Source organism: Dermochelys coriacea, chromosome 3 (assembly GCF_009764565.3).
Source record: "Dermochelys coriacea isolate rDerCor1 chromosome 3, rDerCor1.pri.v4, whole genome shotgun sequence".
NCBI classification, from domain to species: Eukaryota; Metazoa; Chordata; order Testudines; family Dermochelyidae; genus Dermochelys; species Dermochelys coriacea.
In genome coordinates, this window is record NC_050070.1 from 14,900,995 (window position 1) to 14,925,669 (window position 24,675).

Below are 24,675 nucleotides of genomic sequence, written 5' to 3' on the forward strand. Positions count from 1 at the left end.
TAACTCCATGGAAGGCAGTGGAATTAAACTAGCATAAAACCAATGTAGGTCAGAGGAGAGTCAGGCCCTGTGCGTGTGTGCGCATATATATTATAGACCTATATATATAGCACAGAAAGAGAGAGAGATGTTTCTCACCTCACATGCTTAACCGCAAAGTGTGTTGTAGCTGCCGAAGGAGGTGAATGGCATTTAATCACATGTAAATTAATGATTTAATGTTCTTTTATTTTTGGGCCCTTGATCTAAATCCAAACCAGACCAGTGGAATCCTCTGGTCAGACGGCTGGAAATTCCACCGAATTAAATCACGTTGGTGGTCTCCCAGCTCAGATCCTACTGAAGAGCAGTACAGTAAAACATCCTCTCGTTCCGCTAATGAATGCGCCCACCCACACAGGATCTAGTGCCCCCTAAGAACTCAATTCAAGAACAACTTTTTAAACTCATGAATGAAATCAAAGGGCTCATTCTATGAGCCAAAGAGCGCACAATTTTGGGAAGAACTAACTGCAATTGGGTGGTTATTACACATCATCCCTTTCATAAGCAATACAGACATGCAAAAATAATAATCATAATACTGAACATATACATGGTGTTTCAGATAATTAATCCTCAGGATACTTCACTGAGTAGGTAAATAGCTACTGCTATCCTCGTTTATAGAGCTTAAGTGACTTGCTCTAGGTCACAGAAGGAGCCAGTGTTAGAACTCATGAGATCCTGGCTTTCAGTCCTGTGCTCAGACCAGGCCTTGTGGTAAATATGTGGCAATTACAAGAATCTGCTCTCAAGGGAGGCGGGGAAATTCAACTAAGGCTAAAGAGAAGAAGAGCTCTATGTAAGTTTGAAAGTTTGTCTCTCTCACCAACAGAAGTTGGTCCAAAGAAGATATTACCTCACCCACCTTGTCTCTCTGTGAAACTAATGTCAAGATCACACTCCTTGGGCTCTTCCTAGGATTTCAGTCTCTGGCATCAGCTGTGCAGGGCTTTAAATCTTCATGATTTTAACCACAGCAGTGGCGTCTCGTGAAGAAGGTAAGAGGACAGAACAATCCAGTCACACTATCCAAGTAGGAAGTGGGACTATTCCTGTGAGGACCACTCCTTTAGGGAAGCCTGTTAGGAAATTATGGGGTGATGTGGGGGGTGGAAGGAATCAAGTCCCTTGTAACTGAACGGACTTGAAATAATAAATACGCACACTTTCTTTAAACACAGCTTGCCACATCCTGAGAATCTGGAATCAATTCCTTTCCTTTCAAGATGCTTAAAAGTGGTGGAACTTTGATATGGCACGAGTATGTTTGCTTCTGGGCTTACCGCCCTAGCCAGCCTGTTCCAATCCTTTCAACATTTTTATATTAAAAGACAGCAAAGTTAGCAAAACAAAGAAGGGGAAAAAAAGGATCGGAAATTCAGAGAACTATTAAATCAGGGCAGTCTTGCTGCCAAATACATCTGGTAAGCAAATGAATCATGATCTATAACATCTTGCCACACAGAGCTATACCCGAAGGTTATCACCTGCTTCTGTGCCAGGCACATAAGTCAATGGATGTGTCCAATGAACCACTGCATGGATCCAGTAAAAATTGTGTTTTCTCTGTTAACATTAAAGCACTTTGTTTATAATTATTTCAAATGATCCTGTGACTCAAAGTGAATTGATACTACAGCTGATTGGGAACCAAAACTTCCATTCCATGGAAGAGTCCAACATTTAAAAAAAATAGTTCCAAATAGGAATGAAAAGGCAAAAATTTCCCACAAATTGAAAATTCTGAAAAACTTCAATTTGGTACCATTGAAACATTTTGTTTCAATAGTAAGATAGACCAGATGGATGAAGGCAGTATCTTTTATTGAACAAGTTTCTGTTGGTGGAGAGGACAAGCTTTCAAGCTCCACAAATCTCTTCAGGTCTAGAGTAGGTAACCAGTGTCCAAGCTAAATACAAGGTGGGACAAACTGTGAAGTATAAGGGGTTCACACATGTTGTAGGAGACCACTTAAAATTAAATGGACAATTAACACTTCTGCAGTAGTATAACAATGGAGGATTAGGGCTGGTCTACACTGGGAACCTACATTAGTATAGCTTCATAGAATATCCGGGTTGGAAAGGACCTCAGGAGGTCATCTAGTCCAACCCCCTGCTCAAAGCAGGACCAATCCCAATTTTTGCCACAGATCCCTAAATGGCTCCCTCAAGGATTGAGGCCAATGCTCAAACCACTGAGCTATCCCTCCCCCCAAGAAAATTCCACACCCCTGAGAGATATAGGCCATGTCTACACTACAAAATTATGTCGATCTAATTTATGTTAGCATACAGCCACCACAGTTATAAAATTGCTTGTGTGCATGGCTATTTGGCTCATTGTGTCGGGGGTGCGTGTCCTCACCAGGAGCACTTGTATCGAATGTACTGTCAGAGCGGGGCATTGTGGGATGTCTCCTGAAGCCAGTAACAGTCCACATAAGCAAAGCAATGTCTACACTGACACTGTGTCAACCTAATTACATCAAATGTGACTCTGTGCAGCTCAGGGAGGTGGTGTTACTAAAACGGCGTAGAGAGGCACTTATGACAGCAGGAGTCAAATTTAAGTGAAAAACACTTCCACAGCTAGGTCAACACAAGGCAGATTACATCAACCTAACCACGTAGTGTACCAGGCCATAGCTATGCCAGCCTAACTCCCGATGTAGACCTACCTACCGCCTTTCAGGGAGGTGGATTACCTACGCTGATAGAAGAATCCCGCCCATTGGTGTAGGTAGTGTCTACATGGAAGCGCTACAGTGGTGCAGCTGAGCTGTTTTAATGTTTTAAGTGTAGGCAAGCCCTTAGTAGGCAGCAGGGAGTGTTACAAATTGCTGTAATGGGCCATTAAACCAGTGGCCTCTTAAGTCCATAGTTTTTAGTGCCTAGCAGAGTTATGAATTAAAGTTCCCAGGCTTGCCTGAGACCAACACAACTACAACACTTGCTTCAATAGTGTCATTTTGATACATTTCATTTTGACTTTTATACTATATTAAAAGATTAAATATTATATGCATGTATATATTGCATATATCATAATATAATATTAAAATTAATATTTAATGCTATATAAAAGCCAAAATGAAACTGAAATGACACCATAGAAACAAAACCTTCTGACACTGTCAACAAGAAATGTTTTGACTCTTTTCCACTGAAAATGTCATTGCCATGTCCATACAACATGCTCCAATTTTTGACAAAATTGGATTTTTTGATTGAAAACAGTTCTTGATAAAATTTGCCCACCTCCTCTAACCAATAGTAAAGCTTGCTGCTTTATAAATTCACCCATTTGCCAGCAGAGTGCACCATAAAGCTTAAACCAAACGGACAAATGTAAGCAATGACTGTGTTCATTTACTGCCAGAGACACTAGGGCAAGCAACTGCATCTCTTGGTTTCCATAGTAACTTTTCTGTACCAGTTAAGCTTCAAGTGGAAAAAGAAATCAGCTGCCTCAGCTACTTCAAGCCTGCAGACTCTCTCACCAACAACTTCTTCTCATCTTACTTTTGGAAATATCACACATTACCAGGAGCTAGTTCCCCTGCAAATGGTACTGCTGAAGCCGTTGTGAGGCCCCATATACAGACCCCTCTGTTTTGATTTATCTTGGGAACACAGTAGGATTCATTAATCCTCACTTCAAGAATCTTATATCCCATACATTCCATTAGAAAAACCCAACCACTTCACCCCACTTCTCAGGAAAGATATAATAGTCACAGGCTATAGTGTGAGCTCACTTTACTATGATCTTGTTACCTCTGCTAAACATACTACAGAACATTTACCAGCCTGCTAAGGAGAGTGATCATAAATATTAAAATTAAACCACACTTGTCACAATTAGAGATAGGCTGATGCAGCAAAACTTCAGTTCCTGAGTTCACATATATTAGCGAGTTTATCCTCACACACCCCAGTTAGGGAAGTATTAATCACCCCAAAGTTTGGTGAGTTGGGGTTCTTGGTATTTGATTTTGACCTATCTTTGGCCAAACTAAACAAACAAGTCCTATTGTGTGATGTAATACCCTGAAGTTGTTTGGGTATATTTTTATCGTGTGTTCATCTACTCACAAATTGTGATCATTTGCACTGGATCTCCTAGTCATCAGTGTAGATAAGTGCCTGATCCAAAGACCATTGAAGCCAATGGAAAGACTCAATGGGCATAGATCAGGCCCATACTGAAGGTCTTCCGTAGATAAGGGACAGAAGGAGTTATGACTACACCTTCTTTAGTGCTGGACATTTTCCGGAGTTTGTGAATGTCTGATGGGTTCTACAATACTGATGTCTTGGCTAACCAACCAAATCTTGGAAGTACACATGATTAACTTGAGACCATGGCCATGGGTGCATTAGAAATGCATAACACAGACAAACTGTTTCTCTAGCAATTTGAGGGCTCTCTGGATTTCACCCACTAATGTGGAGGTAGGAGATGGGACAATTCTCCTGTCTGTAATAATAATTCTTAGTACTTATAAAGCACTTTCCACTGTGAAAGCACCTTGCAAAAGTTAACTAATTAATTTGTGCAGCAGTAAATGGTTACCGAGAAATGTGTTATTAGGTTTAAGGACTAAACTAGTGGCTGGAGGCTAAAAAAAAAGTCCAGATATCTCTCAGCATGGGACTGCCTGCAGCCTATGGATCACCTGATGTTTGGCTCTATGATCTTAGGGACTGGATCAGGCAGGAGGTAAACAACAGGCAAGGTAGGTGGGTCTGCAACCATGCTGACTGCTGGTGCTCCCAGTGGCTGGAGTCCAGTGCAGGTACAGGCTAACAGGGCTAGCTCCCACAGATAAAGGAGACCTAGACGTGGGCAGCTGGTGAAGCTTCCCCTGGGAGAGCCTAGCTCCCTGCCTGCCTCTCCCACCCATGCCCACCCTCAACCCCTGCTCCGCCCCAGGCCCACTCCCCACTCCGCCCACCCCCACTCATCGTGTCCCTCCTCTCCTCCCTATCTCCCCCATGAGATCCCTGCCGCCTGCTGCTCCCCACGTCCCTCCTCTCCTCCCTATCTCCCCCATGAGATCCCTGCCGCCTGCTGCTCCCCATGTCCCTCCTCTCATTCCTGCCTCCCACATGAGGCCCCCTTCCGCCTGCCACTCCCCGCATCCTTCCTCTCCTCCCTGTCTCCCCCATGAGATCCCCGCCATTGCTGCTCCCCACATCCCTCCTCTCCTCCCTGTCTCCCCGCGAGGCCCCCACCACCTGCCGTTCTCCAGTCCCTCCTCTCCTCCCTGTCTCCCCCATGAGATCCCCGCTGCCTGCTGCTCTCCACGTCCCTCCTCTCATCCCTGCCTCCCACATGAGGCCCCCACCTGCCTGCAGCTCCCTGCGTCCTTCCTCTCCTCCACCCCTGTGAGGCCCCTGCTGCCTGCCGCTCCCCGCTCCCCTCCTCTCCTCCCTGCCTGCCCTGCAAGGCCACTGCTGCTCCCCACATCCCTCTTCTCCTCCAACCCCCTCCCCCACCAAGCCCCCGCTGCCTGCCACTCCCCACGTCCCTTCTCTCCTCCACCCCCCCCCCGCGAGGCGCCAGCTGCCTGCCGCTCCCCACGTCCCTCCTCTCCTCCAACCCCTCCCCCACCAAGCCCCTGCTGCCTGCCACTCCCTGCGTCCCTCCGCTCCTCCCTGCCTCCCCTGCAAAGTCCCTGCGTTCCTCCTCTCTTCCCTGACTCTCCCGTGCGGCCCCCACCACCCGTCACTCCCTACATCCCTCTCTACTCCAACCCTCTCCCGCACGAGGTCCCCACTGCCCGCAGGAATGCGGCAGGCAGGGGGACCTTGCAGGAGAGGAGGGGACAGGAGAGGAGGGATACGATGGGCGGGGGGACCTTGCGGGGAAGAGGGGGGAGGAGAGGAGGGATACGGCGGGCAGGGGGACCTTGCAGGAGAGGAGGGGGAAGGAGAGGAGGGATACGGCAGGTGGGGGGATCTTGCAGGGGAGGAAGGGGAAGGAGAGGAGGGATACAGCAGGCGGGGGGACCTTGCAAGGGAGGAGAGGAGGGATACGGCAGGCGGGGGGACCTTGCAGGAGAGGAGAGGAGGGTGGAGGAGAGGAGGAATACAGCGGGCTGGGGGACCTTGCAGGAGAGGAGGGGGGAGAAGAGGAGGAATACGGCAGGCGGGGGGCACCTTGTGGGGGAGGGGGATAGAGGAGGGGCGTGGGGCAGTGGGGGCCTTGCATGGAAGGGGCGGGAGTGGTGGAGAGGAGGGACTCACCCAGGCAGCGGCCGATGTGGGGGCCTCAGGGAAGGGGCAGAGCAGGGATGGGAAGAGACAGAGCACAGGCGGGGCCACCATGGCCCAGGCATCCAGCGGCAGATCGGCAGTGGCTGCACTGGGGGGGCTCAGCTTCTCCTGGCCTATTATACCTGCCACCTATGGGCCCGGGGTTTTACTGGTGGATCTTGCGCTTACAGGAAGGGAGTGGGGCAGAGGTATGTGTGTGACAAAGAGAGGTTTCACAACTAAGCTGACTGTCCGGGGAAGGCAGAGGAGGGCATACCTCCCTGATTTCACCTTTACCTAAGACAGGACTGAAGTGATAGGAAGTAAAACATGACTCATCAGGGATGTGCTGTGAACTTAAGGGCTCTGGCCTGGCTTCTCAAAGGTATTTAGTCACCTAATGCCCACTGAAATCTGGGCCTCAGTCCTCAGCCTCTAGTCCAGCTGCTTTTGTGCTGTTCAGGGAGATAGTGGCCCTAAAAGGGGAGGGGAGTGAAGGCTAGCCACTGCCTTGGGCTGGGCTGGGCTTCCATGGCTTCTGGACTCTCTAGCAGCCTCTCTTCTTCGGCAAACTTCTTTTTCTGCCTCCCCACTCTCCAGCCAGCTTCACCGTTTCAAGGTCCCCTTCTCCAGGTAGAGCATGGTCTGCAGGTGCACTTAATTGGCACTGCTTGTGAGCATGGACACTCCTTAGGCTTGTGGGGTGTGTCCCATCACAATGTAGTGACCTCACTACAAGGTCACACAGGGAATCTGTGGCTGAGCTGGGACCCGAACCTACATCTCTCGAATCTAACTACAAGATTAACCTTCCCATCTGATAAGCAACACATGTGCATGGTGCTTAACGGACAAATAGGAAACACAGATCCTGCCCAGCAGACTTTACATTCTCAGGTAAGGGGCAACCTGAAGAGTGACTGAAAGCACTCTGCCAGATCCTCAGCAGTAAATTAGATCAGAGGTCCCCAAAGTGTGGGGCATGCCCCCTTAGGGGGCACGGAGGAAAGTTCAGGGGGCTGAGGTCTGGGCCAGCCCGAATGGGAGGCAGGGAGGGAGTGCCACCCAGTTCTGCTCCTGGCCCCAGCCCTGGGCCTGGCTGCTGGCCCCACACCTGGGGCTCCACTCCTGGCCCTGCGCACGGGGCCCCAGCTGCTGGCCCCGGCCACTGGCCTCGGCCCCTGGATGGGTCTCCACTCCTAGCCCTGCCCCCACTCCCAGCTGGGCTCCAGCCTCGGCCACCCTACCCCTGTCCACATCCCCCCTGAAGCCACAACCCCACTCCTGGCCCTGGTAAGGGGGGGCATGATCCTGAGAAGTTTGGGGACCACTGGTATAGACCAACTGACACCAGCTGAGGATCTGGCTCTCTGGTGGGAGAGGAGAATGGAGGAGAACTGTAGCTGCACTGAGCTGAGGGGATAGCTTTAGCTCCAACTGTGCATGTCATAGAGGTACTAAGGGGTATTTATTTATTTTTGACACTTCTGTGTGCATGTTTTAAAGAGGAGGTCTGGAGTTTCTCTGCTGCAATAACACAGGCTAAGAAGCCAAATCAGATCACTCCCTTCTCCTAATTAATTTTTAAATAAGATGTCACTATTGTGAAGGTTACGACAGCAAACCAGCTGTGCCAACTAAACACAATCCTGAGACCCTTGGGAGCAGCTCCTGATCTTGATTAGGATGGTGCAAATTGGAGTAACTCCTTTAAATTCACAGGCCCAAACTTATTGCCAATAATACCTTACGCCACTTGGGCACATCTTAGAATACGCCAATGACATGAAATATATGAATGACAATGTATTTCATTTTTTTAAGTGTGAAACCTCCTTGCAAAGAGTTGGTAGTGCACCCTACTCACCAGCGTTGTCCTGCTGCTTGGTGTTTTTTATGTATGCAGAGAATTTGGAGAAGATATCTATCCCTGCAGTGTTTGATTCACGATGTGTAGCAGCCAGCTTGGGGTACCTGAAAAGGAGAGGAGCAGTCTGGAAAATAAAGTTCTATTGTTACCAGCAATATACTGATAATCACAAATGCTGTTTAGAGAAAGAGGGGGGAAAATATCCCTATTCCTGGAACTGTAATTATGGCTGTCATTTGTCTCAGCAGGACAGCTTGGCAAACCCCTTTTAATAATACTACTGTCCTGGGGAGCCAGGCATTTGGAGAGTTACACGGTGATGGTTTTATGACAAGCGCTTAATGTGAACAGCAGCCAATGTACAGTGGCCTTAAATCAGAAAGAGGCATAGATTTCTAGCAGGGTGTGGGGGAGTTTGGCAGCAAACTCCCTCTATTATCAATGGCAGACCTGTGCTTAATTCCCGGTGCTGAAAATATAGCCTAGAATGTAACAGCAAGGAGTATTAGTATAACAAAGGTGGACGAGTGTGAAGTTTTGATTGTGTGTGGTTTTTTTAAAGAGACATCTGGTACAAAGGAACATATTGATTTGAAAAACCAGAGCAGATTAAGGGCTTGATCCAAAGCCCACTGAAGTCAACATAAGGACGCATATCTGATCTCCTGTCTTCAGCACTGGCCAACAGCTGATGAGTCAATAGAAGGTGAAAACACCCTTTATGCAGCTAGACATTTTTCAGATTCATAGAACTTGAGGTCAGCAGGGATCATTAGATCATTAATATGACCTCCTGTATAGCACAAGCCAAATAATTTCACCCACTTACTCCTGTTTTGAGACCAATAATTTGGGTTTGGCTAAAGCAGATCTCCCAGAAAGGCATCCAGTCTTGATTTGAAGACATCAAGAGATGGGGAATCTACCACTACTCTTGATAGTGTGTTCCAATGATTAATCACCCTCACTGTTAAATATTTGTGCCTTATTTCTAACTTGAATTTGTCTGGCTTTCATTTCTTGTCATGCCTTTCACCCCTAGATTATAAATCCTTTTAGTACCTGGTATTTTCTTGCTATGAAAATATTTAGACATTGTAAACAAGACACCTCTCAATTTTCTTTTTTGCTAAACTAAACATATTGAACTCCCTTAGTCTCTCACTATAAGGCATTTTCTCCAGCCTTCAAATAATTTTTGGTGCTCTTCTCTACACCCAATCCAATTTTTCAATATCCTTTTTAAAATGTGGACAACACAAATGGACACACTATTCCAGTTTGGTCTCACCAAGGCTTTGTACAGAGTGTTGTGCTGTGTGTTAGGAGAAAACATCCTGCAAGTATTAATCACGCAAGCAGCCTTTACACATGCAAGCAGACCCAAGGAAGTCAGCTGGACTGTTCTACGGGTAAAGACTACTCCAGTTGCAGGTCTGGGAGCTTCTTATAAGCTCCAGATAGAACATCTTCATCCATTCCTAACAACTCTGACAGTAAAGCACAATTTGTTACTTTGGAGGTGCAAGCATCTCCTCCAGGAACTCTTCGATTTTGTTGATGTCCGTCTTGACCTCTCCATTAAAAGTCAAGAATGGTGGGTGGGTGCCAGGGGCCAAATTGTGTAGATCAGCTGGCTTTCTGCAGAGAGAAAAGAAAAATTCATGTTATCACTGGACATTTATTATCATAGAGCCCCACAGGTGTTCATGGCACTCAGGAAACCAGTCACTTGTACCCCCTTATTTCATTCAGTATTCACAGTATTTTGGAAGAGTCCTATTTAATACACAAAATAAATATTTTCTACAAATAATCAAGAAACTGAATCTCAACTGCTCTGTCGTGTGTCTTTGGCACTATGTGCCTGATGCAAAGACCACTGAAGCCAATGGGAGGGGGAGTGTCTTTTGAATAAAGAGCAAACTATGGGCTATTATGATGGTTTTCAAATAAATTAACCAATAACTTATTACCTTTTCAGGTCAACTGTGGTGACATTAAATACAACCCCTTTGAGCCAGAGGATCATGAAGAGACGCTGTGAAAAAGGACAATTCCCAATACTCTCTCCATCTATACCAGCCTAGGGAAAAGAAAGGGAAAATAATGAAAACCATGGACTCTGCTCACATCCCATGACAAGGAAAACTGGATATTGACATAAAAATTACCAGACTGAAAATAAACGATTCTAGGCAACAACACTGTAGGTTAGCACCAACAGAGTAATGGAATTACTCCAGGCTTAGCTTTGGCCAGTAGTTTGAGTGAATATCCTAGTCCCTATCATGACACAAGGTCTGGCTAGGGAAAGTGGGTCCCTAGCCATTGTTTAGCTAGTTTCTGGAACATTGTATATACTCTTAATTTCCCCTTTCCACATAAAATAGGCTGTATACCAGAGCTGATAGAAAACTCAGGGGCAGGTCTTCAGCTGATGTAGATTGTCATTGTTATGGGACTTCAATGGACCTATGACACTTTCACACTAGCAGAGGCTCTGCCCCACAGACTCTACCAAAAAAGGATCCAGGAGAAGACTTCAAGATCAGAATCCAAGCATTTCCAGCATCCAGGGATATTTGGATCTGGAGTTCTAGTTTACATCAATAGAAGAAATAGGGCTCAAACTAAGACATTTGGATCCACACCAAAATCTGAACCCTTGCAAAGTTCAAGGGAGATGTCTGCACCAGAGTTCCAGTCTGTGCCCATCCCTAGTAGCTACTGAGTTTCTCACAAACAGCTGCAAGACAATAAAAAACTGCTAGTCTTAGCATTGAGGAAATGGCCTGTTTTTTTCCTTCAGAAGTTTATGGTCTTTAGCCATGTAAAGATATAAATAACACTGGCTAAGCTGAGCAAAAACTGTATCCAAGGTCAACATCCTTGCATAATTACCAGGATGGCCAAAGCTTTCAGGATGATAATGGTTTTGATAAACTTAATTTTAATTTGTGGTATCATAGTGTTTAAAGGATTCTTATGGTCCTGGTGAAGCAACCAACCCTCCCTTGTTTACTCATATGGGTTGAATAACTATGATTTATGCATACAGAATATATCTGGGATATGGGTGATTAAATAATTTAGCAAATACGTGTTCTTTTCTTTAGAAAAAATATTGCATTACTGTTTGCTCTCATAAGTTTTGTCTCCTTGGTACTGAAGCTGAGAGGCAGCATTAGAGTGTCCTAAAGCAGGAATCAATTCTAATTACTACAGCTCTGCAAAAGGTTTGTGTAAGCAGGGGAATGGTCCCACGATTGTGAGGAACTTTCCTGGCTTATACACTACCTGGTGAAGTGGGCTAGTGAAAGGATCTGAGTCCTCGCTCCCACTTCCTTTACCCAGAGGCCTCCCTGCCCTCGAGGGCTCCCCTTCCACTCTCCTGTCTGGCAGAGTCCTCATAACCCCAACAAAGCTGGGCCCAGGATTCCTGGGGGGCTCGACCCCCAACCTTGTTGTAGTCACCTAGGGCAGGGGATAGGGTGTCCCCACTCTGGGATGCTCTCTCTGCACTAGAAGCTTCCCTGATCCACTGATCATTACATACAGTTCAAAGCAAATACAATTTATTAAACAGCAATCAATTTTTAAAAAGATAAGGAAAAAATGGGAAAGGTTAAAGGAAAACACATCACCCCGCTCTGTGGCACGGGGACATCACAAGCAGCAGACTCTAGAATGTCCGGGCAGTTCACAGTCTGTTCCTCACACATCCCAGGCCTTCTTCTCAGGCCCTGGCTGTGCTGCAGGGATGCTGCGGGTAAGACACTTGCTCTATGTTCTGGCCGTGGCCACATGCCTTCAGGCTCTGCATGGCAGGACCTTTCTTCCCAGTGTCAGCCCCCACCCCCATCAGGATTACAATCCCCGCCCTCCCAAGTCTGGCCTGCAAGGCATCTTGGCTGGGGTGTGTCTCTGCACTGGGCCCGCTGCCTAGGGTCCCCCCTCACTCTATCCAGCTGGCTGCTCACCGCACCCAGTTCTGGACTGCCCCAGCTTCAGCTCCACTCTGCCTCAGCACTGATGCTGCTCTGCCTCCAGCCCCCGGGCTGCTTTTCTGGATCCTCTGGCTCTGGTTGCTACAGCTTTGCTCCCAGCACAGGTCTGCTCTCTGGCCTGCTTCTCTAGTTTTCTGGCTGGCAGACTCTACTCCCCAGCTCAGCTTGGGCCCCTGCTCTCTCCTTAGCTCAGCCCCACCCTGTTCCAGGCAATTCCAGCTCAATCACATGGAGGACGGGACCCCCCTGGCTTCCGAGTCCAAACTCCCTCATTAGGCTGCCTGCCCTGTCAATCTGTCTGACTTGGAGGACCGGCCTCTCCCTATTGTTTCCAGGAATTGTCAGTCTCAGGGTCCTGATTTCCCATCGATTCTTCCCCTTCCTTTTGGTACTCAGAGCTAGCCAACCAAAAAAACCCCCACTGAGTTTTAGTAAGGGGCCAATGAGCCACTTATATTTGCAATACAACCAGAAACCAGATAGAACTTGGCTGGTTTTTCCAAACTCAGGCTGTTTTGTTGAAAGATTTGCTGCTAAAGGTCATGAACCTTTCAGGTGACCTGGGCTCATTTTAAGGTGAGCTTGTGTTTGCAGAGACATTAGATTGACTCAATCTGCTAAATTTCAATCGAGATCCCGGATTTTAACTGCACCCAAAGGTTTGGTCCAGTCTTTTAGGAAGATAGGGGCCATTTGAAAAACTCTAATTTGGATCTAGGTTCAGATTAAAACACTCTGAGTTTGAGGACATTCAAATCTGAAGGTTTGGTTCGAGTGTCTCTCGACTTGAAACCATGGATTCATCATGCATTTGATTTTGACACGGAAATAGCAGACCCTGGGGTAAAGCTGAAGGAAATACATTTGCACAAATCCCTGGGAAGTGGAGTAGCCCAGTTTTGCACAGCTCCGCAACATAACAGCTATTTCTGTTCTGCAAATTGCATGGTAAGATCAGACACAGAGTTACCATGGAAAACTAGGCACTTTCACGTTGTTGGACCCAAGTAATTATTGTGAAATTACACCCATTAAACCAGCGCCAGTGCCTGTTAAACTTCTTACTTTTCCTGAAATGAGGGTAGTGCTGTACGTGGATATGCTGGCCTGAAGCCAAATTCTCCTTTCCCTAATATCATGGCAATGCCACTGAAGCTACAGCCAGCCTATTATATGGGTAAACATTTGGAGAACAATATAATGGCCACTGAATCCAAGGAGAGATCAGTGTAGACAATGGGCCTTATACATGTCTCATTTACACTGGTTTATTAATTCCATTGTGCCTGATTCACTGTTGCCCAGCACTTTGTGCGAAGAAATTGTGAAATGTCACCACAGGTCACACAGCCTGTCAGTGGCAAAGTGGACAGTAGGACCCACCTAAATTCCCTCTAAGCTACACAGCCACACAGCTGCCTAGTAAGCCCTGCACAGGGGCTCAGGGCTGCAGCGGGGAAAGGCGCCCCTCCCCGCCAGCCCCAGCGTGGACCTGCCTCGGATTTCCTGCAGCCAAGGTAGAGGAGCCCCTCCCTCGGCTCAGCCCAGCCCAGGCCTGCCACACATCACCTTCATACTGGTGCACATAACAAAATTCTCTCTTTACAGAAAATATAGGCAAGGTTCTGTTAGTTCAGTGAGTCCTCCCTCATTACTAATAATAGCAGCCAGTATTTTAATATGCAACAGTCAGAACAAGAGAAAAAACCTTACAGAGGTAATAACTTTAAAGGGCAAGCTGGACATTCTTGGATCATTTGTGAAGTCTATTAATATGCCAGGAAGAGAAGGGAGCTTCCCAGGCTTACTCAAGATTGAGTAAATTTGCATGATCGCATCTACATAGCAATTAAATAAAAGCCCATTATACACTTGTCTAGCACAACATAGAGAATAAATAACATCTTAGTCCAAATAAAAAGCCAATGCAGTGGACAAGAAAGAGAGAGGCTAATAACTAGCAAATTGAAGAAATTAGATTTGTTCTTGCTGCTATTCAAAGTGAATTTGCTATAGAAACGCAATTGCATACGTGGTCTCTATTGCATAGTGAAGTGGATCAGACATTCATTCATAAGACAGAAACTTGACAATAGATGTTTCCTCACCAGATTTAATGCTGGCACTTTTTTTCCTGATGGTGACTGGGGTTGTATTTGGGAATAGTAGGTAGGTGGTTCAGGAGCTAAGCTAAAATTTTCTGGAAATTTATATTTCTTAAAGTATCTGGAGTGTAAGGGATATACCTATGGAAGGGTAACAAAGCTCTCATGACTGCTCAGTAATCACTTCTAGCCCTCAGAAACACTGATCAGCCAATGCCTATGTGTTCTAGTGAATAAGGGCCTGACCTTGCATATCTTAATGCATATGAGTGAGCCTTACTCATGTGATTAATGAGTACTTTAAGGTTTGCAGGATGAGACTCTTACTGCTTATAACTTGATAATACTAGAGAGTTTGTAGGGAGTGGGATTTCTCTAGAACTGTCTCCATCTTTGAAACATCCCAGTTTGCTCATGTGGTGTCAATTAAACTCAAAGGAATTTAACTGCTAGTAAAAGGTGTCTGTTATTTTTCTGATTAGCCTCCAGATTCTTAAATACTAAAAGTCCAATTACAAGAGGGTCCTCCCCTGGAACTCTGCATAAACATATTTGGACAACTCCACCATCTCACCAGCTGCTTGCCTCTAAGTGGGTAGGGGAAGAATGAATGGGATGTTCTGTCCTATTACATATAGGAGACTCCTCCATACATAGTTCAGCTACTTTTAATTTATTAATTCTACAATGCAGGGTAGAGGAGATCAGGGGGGTTGATAATTCACTGAAGAAGAAAATCAGGTGGGTTTAAAAACAGGTGTCAGTAACTTTATGAGCCTGATTCAAGTATTTATTAATAGTATCAATCAGTACCTAGAGGTCCCAATACTGTCCAATGTAATTAATAACTGTGATCAACAGACTCTAAGTGCAAGCTATTATATCTAGTAAATGTAATAGGCTCTCTCACTCATTCCTGAAATAGTCCAGTTGGTGTGCCCACTCTGATATACCATCTCACAGAGGGAAATGAACACTATTTTAATTAACCTTAAAAAAAAACATGCAGCTTCACTTCCAATTATTCCCAGAATGCAACAACTTGAAAGGCAAAACAATACTGTCATTAATTATGGTAATAAAAATGACTAAGCATCCAGTTTAAGTATTGTAGCAGAATATTGGAAAGTGCTGGATTTCTGGAGGATCAGGATGTATTCAGAGCCATCTTGTCTCCTTATGTTTTAATTTCTCACTGCACTGGGACCATTCTGCATAATGGTATGAATTTTTTTTCAGGTCCCTTTGGACACTGTGGCTTGTATGCAGATGTTTTTGATGATGCTCATATATTTTTCTTTTTCAAAGGGATTTTAACAAGTTAGCAGAAACAGGAACACTAATTGATCTACATATTTTCTGGTGAGGATTAACAAGAGATTCAGTTTTATCATTCTTACTATCAAAATCTAATTTCATGCTACACAGCATTAGGCCCTCTCTGTTTTATAATTGGGAAGAAGTCTGCCTTTTGACACTTACTCTAGTTACTCTCAGAACTCCAGGGGGAAGTAAAAACCCTATCTGAAATGTAGACCAAGCTAGGAAATGTCCTATTTATTGTGCCATATGACATATTTACAAGATGAGTTCAAGCATGCCAATGCATTGCTGTAGTGAAGAGTTTCTAGTCTTTTTTCCTTAAGATGTTCTTGTCCAAATATTAAAACCAGTGTGTTGTTTGGAGTGCCATCAATGGTGAGACAAGCTAAGAAGGGTATATTCATAGTGTGGTACTGGTAGGTCTCAGTTAAGAACTTAATCGGGTATCATAGGCATTGTGTAAGACAGGACTTTCTTGTTGACTGTAACCCCAGTTCTTGAAAGCATTTAACTATGAGCTGAAATACAGGGTAACTATATGCTCGTCTTCATGCATGTACTTAAATCCCATTAACTTCAATGGGAGTTAAGCATGTATTCAAGTACTTTCCTGAACAGGAGCCTATAATAGCAATACATTCTCTATTTAACGTTTAAACTTTGTTGGACTTCTTCCAAGACTTCAGCTCTTGTTGCTTAGAATTTCCTCTTACAATCTTGAAAAAATACATATACTTGAAAATGGCACCATTGGTGCATGTGCCAAATAGGAATGGAATATTTGCTAGAGAAACTGGAGGGATAGTAACAAAAAGGAAGAGCTGAGGTTCTTCAGCCAGCTCCACAAAAGCCAGCCAACAGTGGTGTTCATATTTGGCCCCAAAACCCTACATATTTTGTATTCATTTAAACCAAACTTGGTCAGCATTATTAGCCACTTGGCTGATTTGCATTCCTGCTGCATTTAGGATTTTGTGTGTGTGTGCTGCACACCTGTAGTCCTTAGGATCTTAACAGGGGCAGAACTGCATTTGGGAGATCCCTCAGGTATTTATAGTGAGGAACTATTCTCTTCAGATCTTATTCATACTCAAATAGTGCCATTTTCTAACCCTTGCTGTTCAATTGAATGCTAGTCTGAACAGTCAGATGGCTTGATCCTTGGATCCTTCCCTGAGGAGATACCATTGAATCTCATAATTAATAATCAAAGTGTTAATTAAGTGGCATGTTGGAGAGAGCCAGTGAACATGCATTTTGTGGGAGACACCCATTCAGAATCTGTGAGGGAAGGAGATAAGCCACTGGAAGCTGAATCTGCTCTGGGAATTTTTCACCATATGTAAGGAGATGCCTTCAAAGGTTGAGATCACAATTTGCAAAGGCACAGTCTCTCATTATAACATAGCTTTGGGGGAAGTAGGATGGCTGTATGGTTGGACACAGGATCAAGAACCAGGGATAACTGGCTTCCTATGTGACTTTAAGCAAGTCATTCAGTCTCTCTGTGCCTGAGGGTCCTTGTTTGTAAAAAGAGAGTAATAATATCCAGCTCCCAGGAATGTTTCCAGCCTTTATTTATTATCATTTGTGAAGTGATTTCAGATCCTCAGATAAAAGCATAAAGTATTATTATTACTTTTGTGAGTCCAACATGGTAAGAAAGGAATGCAGGCACAGCTATTCCGGGTAAGACTATTAGTACTTTTAGCTCTACTTATAATAGTGGCCAATTAAGCTATTAACTTTTTGCCTTGATGAATAGTAACCATTTATTTCTACTGTTTGCTTTTTGTCTCTTAACAAGTTTCTCATTCATTACAATAATTTAACCTCTCACCTCAAAGTAGCAGGTTTCATTGCCACAGAAGCCTCTCATGAAGGACGTTCTCAAAGGCTTTTTGAAAATCCAAAAAAATGTGACCAAGATTTTCAGAAGTGACTAGTGGTTTGGGGTGCCTCCAGGGCTGGTTGCCCAAACTGAGACATCTTAAAGAGGCCCTGTTCTCAGAGGGTGGGTGCTTAAACACTTCCTGAAAATCAGGCCCCTTTAAGAGATCTCAAATTGGGTACCCCAAAACTGAAGCACTTAAAACCATTAGCAAATTTTGAAAATCTTGGCTTAGATCTACCAGTTCTCCTTTATCCACTATTTTGCTGACTCTCTGAGAATTCTGGTACATTAAAAAAGCACTAGAAGCCATGCTGCTTTGTCCTTATTATACTGCTAAGGTTGCTTACATGAAGAACCTAAAAAGAAAAGGAGTACTTGTGGCACCTTAGAGACTAAACAAACTTATTTGAGCATAAGCTTTCATGAGCCACAGCTCACTTCATGGGATGCATGCAGTGGAAAATACAGTGGGGAGATTTTATATACACGGAGAACATGAAACAATTGGTGTTACCATACAGACTGTAACAAGAGTGATCAGGAAAGATGAGCCATTACCAAAAGGAGAGCGGGGGAAGAGGGGAACCTTTTGTAGTGATAAATCAAGGTGGGCCATTTCCAGCAGTTGACAAGAACAGTAGGGAGGGAAATAAACAAGGGGAAATAGTTTACATGGCAGTCAGTGCAATGTAATGAAGATGTCAACCCCTTCTGATGAACAGAATATTTGGTATTTAGTCTAATAGCAAAAATTACTGTTTGTCCTATCCCTAATTCAGAGACTGTGATGTGTTCTTTGCAGCCAGGATTTGGGATATAATCATTCCAATCCCCACTTATATTGATCATCTACTATTAAAAAAAAAAAAAGAAGAGAACCCCAAGTGGTCTGCAAACACAAAAAGAGAACCATGTCTTGAGTCAATATATTGTTCTGATCAATCTCTCCTTCTTTATCTTGATAACAGTCAACATTATTAATTGGTTTATATACACATTCTAAAACAGACTGGAAGGTCATTGGCAGAGCCGGGAATAGGACACAGGCCTTCTGATCAATGGTATAGCTAGGAATGGAAATTTGGGTGGGCCCCAACTTATAGTGGACAGGCAATGATCAGAGAGCTTGGCCTGGCCCCTTTTTAGCTCTGGCACCTTGGGGTCCATTTCCTATCCACTACCAGTTCCCATCACCTCTCATGTAATGCACTGTTTCCCAGATTGCAGAAGCAGCAGTCCCTGTTCTGCTCTGTACTGTTGCTGCAACTGCCTGGCTCTGACTCTGGCTGCTTCTGGTTGCATGGCTCCCCATCCGTGGGCTGGGAGGAGCCCATACAGGTTAAGGACTATTTAGAAAAGCTGGACATCCACAAACCCATGGGGCGCATCAAATGCATCTGAGGGTGCTGAGAGAGTTGGCTGATGTGATTGCAGAGCTATTGGCCAGTATCTTTGAAAACTCGTGATGATCGGGGGAGGTCCCAGATGATTAGAAAAAGACAAATATAGTGCCCATCTTGGAAAAAGGGAAGAATGAGAATCCAGGGAACTACAGACTGGTCAGCATCACCTCAAACCCTGGAAAAATCATGGAGCAGGTCCTTAAGAAATCCATTTTGAAGCACTTGGAGTACAGGAAGGTGATTAGAAAGCGGTAGACATGATATATCTTGAATTTAGCAAAGTTTTTGATATGGTCTCCCACAGTATTCTTTCCAGCAAGTTAAAAAAGTATGGATTGGATGAATGGACTATAAGGTGAATAGAAAGCTGGCTAAATCATCAGGCTCAATGGGTAGTGATCAATGGCTCAATGTCTAGTTAGCAGCCGGTATCAAGTTGTGCCCCGGGGGTCGGTCCTGGGGCCAGTTTTGTTCAACATCTTAATTAATGATCTGGATAATGGGATGGATTGCACCCTCAGCAAATTGAGGGATGACACTAAGCTGCGAGGAGACGTAGATACAATGCATGGTAGGGATAGGGTCCAGAGTGACCTAGACAAATTGGAAGATTGGGCCAAATGAAATCTGATGAGGTTCAACAAGGACAAGTGCAGAGTCCTGCACTTAGGATGGAAGAATCCCATGCACAGGCTGGGGACCGAATGGCTAGGCAGCAGTTCTGCAGAAAAGGACCTCGTGGTTACAGTGGACAAGAAGCGGATATGAGTTAACAATGTGCCTTTGTTGCCAAGAAGGCTAACAGCATATTGGGCTGCATTAGTAGGAGCATTGCCAGCAGATTGAGGGAAGTGATTATTTGGCACTAATGAAGCCACATCTGAAGTATTGCCTCCAGTTTTTGTCCCTCCACTACAGAAAGGATGTGGACAAATTGGAGAGAGTCCAGTGGAGGGCAATAAAAATGATTAGGAGGTTGGGGCACATGACATTTGAGGAGAGGTTTAGGGAACTGGGCTTATTTAGTCTGTAGAAGAGAGGAGTGAGGGGGGTGGGATTTGATATCAGCCTTCAACTACCTGAAGGGGGTTTCTAAAGAGGATGGAGCTAGGCTGTTCTCAGTGGTGGCAGATGACAGAACAAGGAGCAATGGTCTTAAGTTGCAGTGGGGGAGGTCTAGGTTGGATATTAGGAAACACTATTTCACTAGGAGGGTGGTGAAGCACTGGAATGGGTTACCTAGGGAGGTGGTGGAATCTCCATCCTTAGAGGTTTTTAAAGCCTGGCTTGACAAAGCCCTGGCTGGGATGATTTAGCTGGGGTTGGTCCTGCTTTGAGCAGGAGGTTGGATTAGATGACCTCCTGAGGTCTCTTCGAACCCTCATCTTCTATGATTCTTTGACGTATCCATGAGACCACACTGCCTCTCTGCTTTCTCCTACACTACCCTCTATACCTGGAACAACTTCTGGACTCTCTTTGCCCCCATTCTTCCCTGTCCTTTTTCAGATACTTCCTTAAAAGCCACTTCTTTCATCTGGCTTCCCAGCACTGACCCCATTCCTGTATTTGTTTTAAAAGGGGAAAGAGAACAGATTCCATGACCCCAGCAAACAATATTTGTACATTTACAAAGGAACTTACGCAGCTAATCTTATCCTGTACATTCTTCAACCTGTCCTTACACTTCACTGTTATCATGTCTCGTTGTCCTATGCCTTACTTAGTTTGTGAGCTGCTCCAGGAAAAGTTGTCTGTAATTTCTGATTGTTTGTAAAGCACCATAAATATTTATGACATCATTTAAATAAATACATAATGATAAATTAAAACTCAACTCCTGGCACTCTGCAGTCACTGTGCTAACCCAGTATCTGCTAGTCCCCACACAGGAAGATGCAGTTGTTACTGCAGGTTCCTGGGTAAATGAATAGCGATGCTACTTGAATGTAACCACAATACAGCCATCCTCCTTGCTCTGAGTGCTAGGATTAATCTGGTATAGCCCCTCGCATCTCTCCGCCCCTTCACAGATTCATAGGGTGAAAACCTAGCCCAATGATGTCAATGGAAATTTTGCCATGGACTTCAGTGGAGCTTGAATTTCACTCATAGCTTTTTAAGGCCAGAAGGGACAATTATAATATTCTTTTCTGACCTCTTGTGTAACACTGACCATAGATTTCACTCGGCAATTCCTGCATGAAGACAACAAATTGTGATTGAACTAGAATATATGTTTTAGAAAGATCGTCATGATAGTTATGCGGGACATAGAGTGGTAATAAAAGCCCCTCTAGTGGTACAAATTTGTACTGTAGTGATGAATACCTGGCTCCATTGTAGCCAGTGGCAAAACTCCTATTGACTTCAGCGGTGCCAGGATTTCACTCAAGTTAACTAATGTACTGGTAGGTTTACCACCATTGGTAAAATATAATTTTCTTTCTTTCTCTCTTATTAGTTGTTGTGACAGGATGTATGAACCCCATATTGACAGAGAAGGGGCTGGGGAGGCTGTGTGTGCTAAGGTAGCTCTGCCAGCCAGGTATGGTCGGGGGAGGCCTTCAAAAAGAGGAAGCTGTAGCACACAAAGGGGGGAAGTCAGTGAAGGGTGTGACTAGAATAGCGGGAGGAACCGTCATGCCAGAAACTGCCCAGCAAGGAGGAGTTCAGCAAACCACAGGGGTAAGTCCAATAGGGAGTGGCTGACTTGGTTACCCAACCATAAGGCCTCCAGCAAAGCGGCTACCTGGGCACCCCTGTGATAAGGTAATGCCTCAGACCTTTTTTGCCTTCTTATTGACTCCAGGAGGGGCCTGGTTTGCGCTGACCTGAACTTTGGTTCCCCCCCACACACAGAGGTGAAGTAAGCAGGCCCCCCGAAGGGTGGGAATTGGGTGTCATGAGAGACCCCAGCCCAGTGAGGGAGGTGACTCTTTTTACAGTTGTGCTTTTAGGTGTGGGGTTGACTGGGTGGAAAGAAGGTCAGCTGCTGGGATCTGGGAGGACAGCTGGTTGTGGCTGGCAGGATTATGGTGATACCCAAGTGTGATGGGATATACAAACCCCACACTGAGCAACAAAGGGTTAAAGAAATATTCTGGGCCCAGCCAACCTTGCCTCAGCACACCTGTAGCAAATGAGTCAACTGGAGGAGGTGTTAAAGGGCAAAGCAGCAGCTCATTTGGGGGCAGCCCAGAGAAGAGAGCAGACCTGCAGCTGCAGGAGATAGGAGCTGATGGAAGGCAGAATCTCTCCCTAAACAGCTGCCCCAAGGTCCCTCCCTGAGGCTAGGGAGGACCTTCTGCAGGGACAGCCTGAGAAAGAAGTATTCCCCTCTCCCCCTCACACAAACTCTGGACAGGATTGATCCCCCTTTGTTTTTTGTTTGGACTACCCCAGCAGGGGGAAAGCCTTGGACTGAGCTGGCCCTGGGAAGCTGGGCCATACAGACAAAGGAGGCAATTGTTCCCTGAGAAGAAAGGAGAATGACCTCACTACACACAGCCGCCAGGAGGTGCCTTGGGATGAGCAGACAACTCTCATGCTGCCTTACCTCAGATGGTGACTTTGGGACAATCTCAGGGAGGTGGTAAGGATGTGGTCTAAGGAGGGCAGCCTTAAGCATCCTAGGCTGTCGCACTCAAAGGGCCCTGGGTCAGAGCCCGGTGAAGTGCGAGGGCCCAGGCTCCCCTACCAACAACCCCCCTCCAGGTCACAAGCATATGCCCTGACCTCTAGGCAGTGCTTCCCTACCAACCAACCCACCCCAAGTGAGGGCCGTCACACTAGGAAATAGACACAAACTAATCACAACCAGTGTCATAAAGATCAGCACTTTGACTCAAGCATCAGATTTCACTATGGCTATGCTGTATTGTAACTAAGTTTTTTTTTTTTTTTTTTTTTTTGCATTGGAAGATGTAAGCACTTTGCATAAAATCACGAGTTGTTTACTCAGAGCACTACCATCCCACCCTGCCCTGGCATATAGTAACATTAAATTGCTGCTCATTCTCTGCACACATGTAATGAAGTTTTCAGATTTTTGGAGACTACACTCACGGGCCTGTATTCTTTCCTTGCACTTTGTGCACAGCTCCCATTGACTGACTACAATATGGCACACCGGGCCTGTTGCTGCTCCCCGTGGAGTCAATTGACAAATCTTCCATCAACTTCAGTGGGAGCAGAATCAGTGTTCAGTTCTAGGCAAAGGCTGGATTCAATTTTTTTAAACAAATCTGTCTAGTTTCTGCCCATCAAAGTCCATGAAAGGACTCTAACTCTGAGAAAAAGATTTGAAGGCCTTGTAGCCTTCAGTCAATCTGTCCTGGGTATTTATAGAGCACAAGTTTCCATAGGGTATGGCTACACTGCCATAAAACACCTGTGGCTTACCTGCTTCAGCTGACTTGTTTTCGCAGGGGTCAGGATAAAGGGCTATAAATTACCTTGTGGGCATTCAGGTTCTATGGGGTTTGAGATCCCAGGCTCCAGGCCAAGCCCAAATGTTCAAACTGCAATTTTATAGCTCCTTAGTGTGAGCTCTGCAAGCCCAAGTCAGCTGACCCAGGCCAGCCACGGGTGTTTTATGGCAGTGTAGACATACTTACAGTTTCTGTTGTAGAAATTTCTATAGGCTGAGAGCCGAATGGATTTAATATTTTTTTTATTAAAAAGCAGTAGAAAATGAGGATTAGAGACAGATCACTGTCAGCAGATAAAATGGCAGTGGTAATGCAAATTATAGTAAACTGATTATTGTTTCCAGGGGAGATGAGGTGCAGATACAGGAGTAGGTTCACAGTAGTGATGCAAAGAGCTTTTGTCCCCACTGCATAGTGCTGGAATTCTGCATGTAGGTTCCTTGTAAGAAGTAAATCTGTGCATATCTGGAATTCAAATGTCTTAAAAATCACTGAGCCTGGGACAGAGATCTCATCATGCTGTATATTCTGCAAATGCTGATGAATTGCAGCCAGATTTCCATGCCTCAAAGCAGAGTATCAGACTAACAAATAACAGCAGCCAGGTGCTGAAAATTAACACTGAACCTGAAACTGGAGCTGTGGCTGAATTATTTATTGAAATTCCATTACTTTATTTGCACTATTAAAAGCCAGGCAAACCTGCAGGTATTGTAATATATGGACTAAAGGAGTTTTCTTTATGTTAATATGAGAGCATTTCCTACCTAATCCATTGGCTTCAGGCCATATTCTATCCTCATTTAACTGTTGATCCAATAGATTGCTGAGCACCACAAGAGAAGTGCTGACCATCTGCAACGCCTATTGATTTCACTGGGATTATGAGGGAACTCAGCAACTCCTGAGAGATGCTCAGCACTTTGCAGGATTAAACCTTTCTACCCATTCAGCCCCATTGAAGACAGTGGTCTTGCACAAGGTGTAAGTGAGTGCAGAGAGCTTAATCCTGAGAGGTGCTGAACATCTATAACTCCAATTGAAATGGGTTTGAGTTACAGATGCTCAGCACTCCTCAGTTTCAGATCCAGAATTTGGTTCAGTGTTTGCTTCTTGGTATCACTGTCTGTAGCACATGTCAAGACACTCAGTAGGCAAATGATTTACTTTGGGATTAATGTTTCTGTATGGGAGTATCTGGACCAATCCTCCTAGCAAAGTGAATACAAATCTAACAAACAAATTGGCTGTTCTCTTGCTATACACAGAGTAAACATAATAGTGTTTAGCATTCATGAGGAAGTATGTGGCATCTTTAGTGCTTTCTA

General features: G+C 45.0%; 1 protein-coding gene and 1 long non-coding RNA gene across 8 annotated transcripts in view; one reads left to right on the forward strand and one right to left on the reverse strand.

Moving 5' to 3' along the window:
- The window catches only part of CLIC5 (chloride intracellular channel 5), a 138,804-nt gene that overhangs the window by 23,198 nt on the left and 90,931 nt on the right, over positions 1-24,675 (reverse strand). For all 7 annotated transcript variants that reach the window (XM_043510137.1, XM_043510141.1, XM_043510140.1 and 4 more), the window contains 3 exons: positions 10,156-10,265; positions 9,695-9,820; positions 8,177-8,283 (listed from right to left, as the gene is read on the reverse strand). In XM_043510137.1, coding sequence (XP_043366072.1) covers positions 8,177-8,283; positions 9,695-9,820; positions 10,156-10,265 — 343 coding nt within the window. The remainder of the gene's footprint in view (positions 1-8,176; positions 8,284-9,694; positions 9,821-10,155; positions 10,266-24,675) is intronic.
- Positions 15,405-24,295, forward strand: LOC119852677. Its single transcript, XR_005291784.2, has 3 exons — positions 15,405-15,515; positions 15,603-15,656; positions 22,320-24,295. It is a non-coding gene; the product is annotated as an uncharacterized LOC119852677 (long non-coding RNA).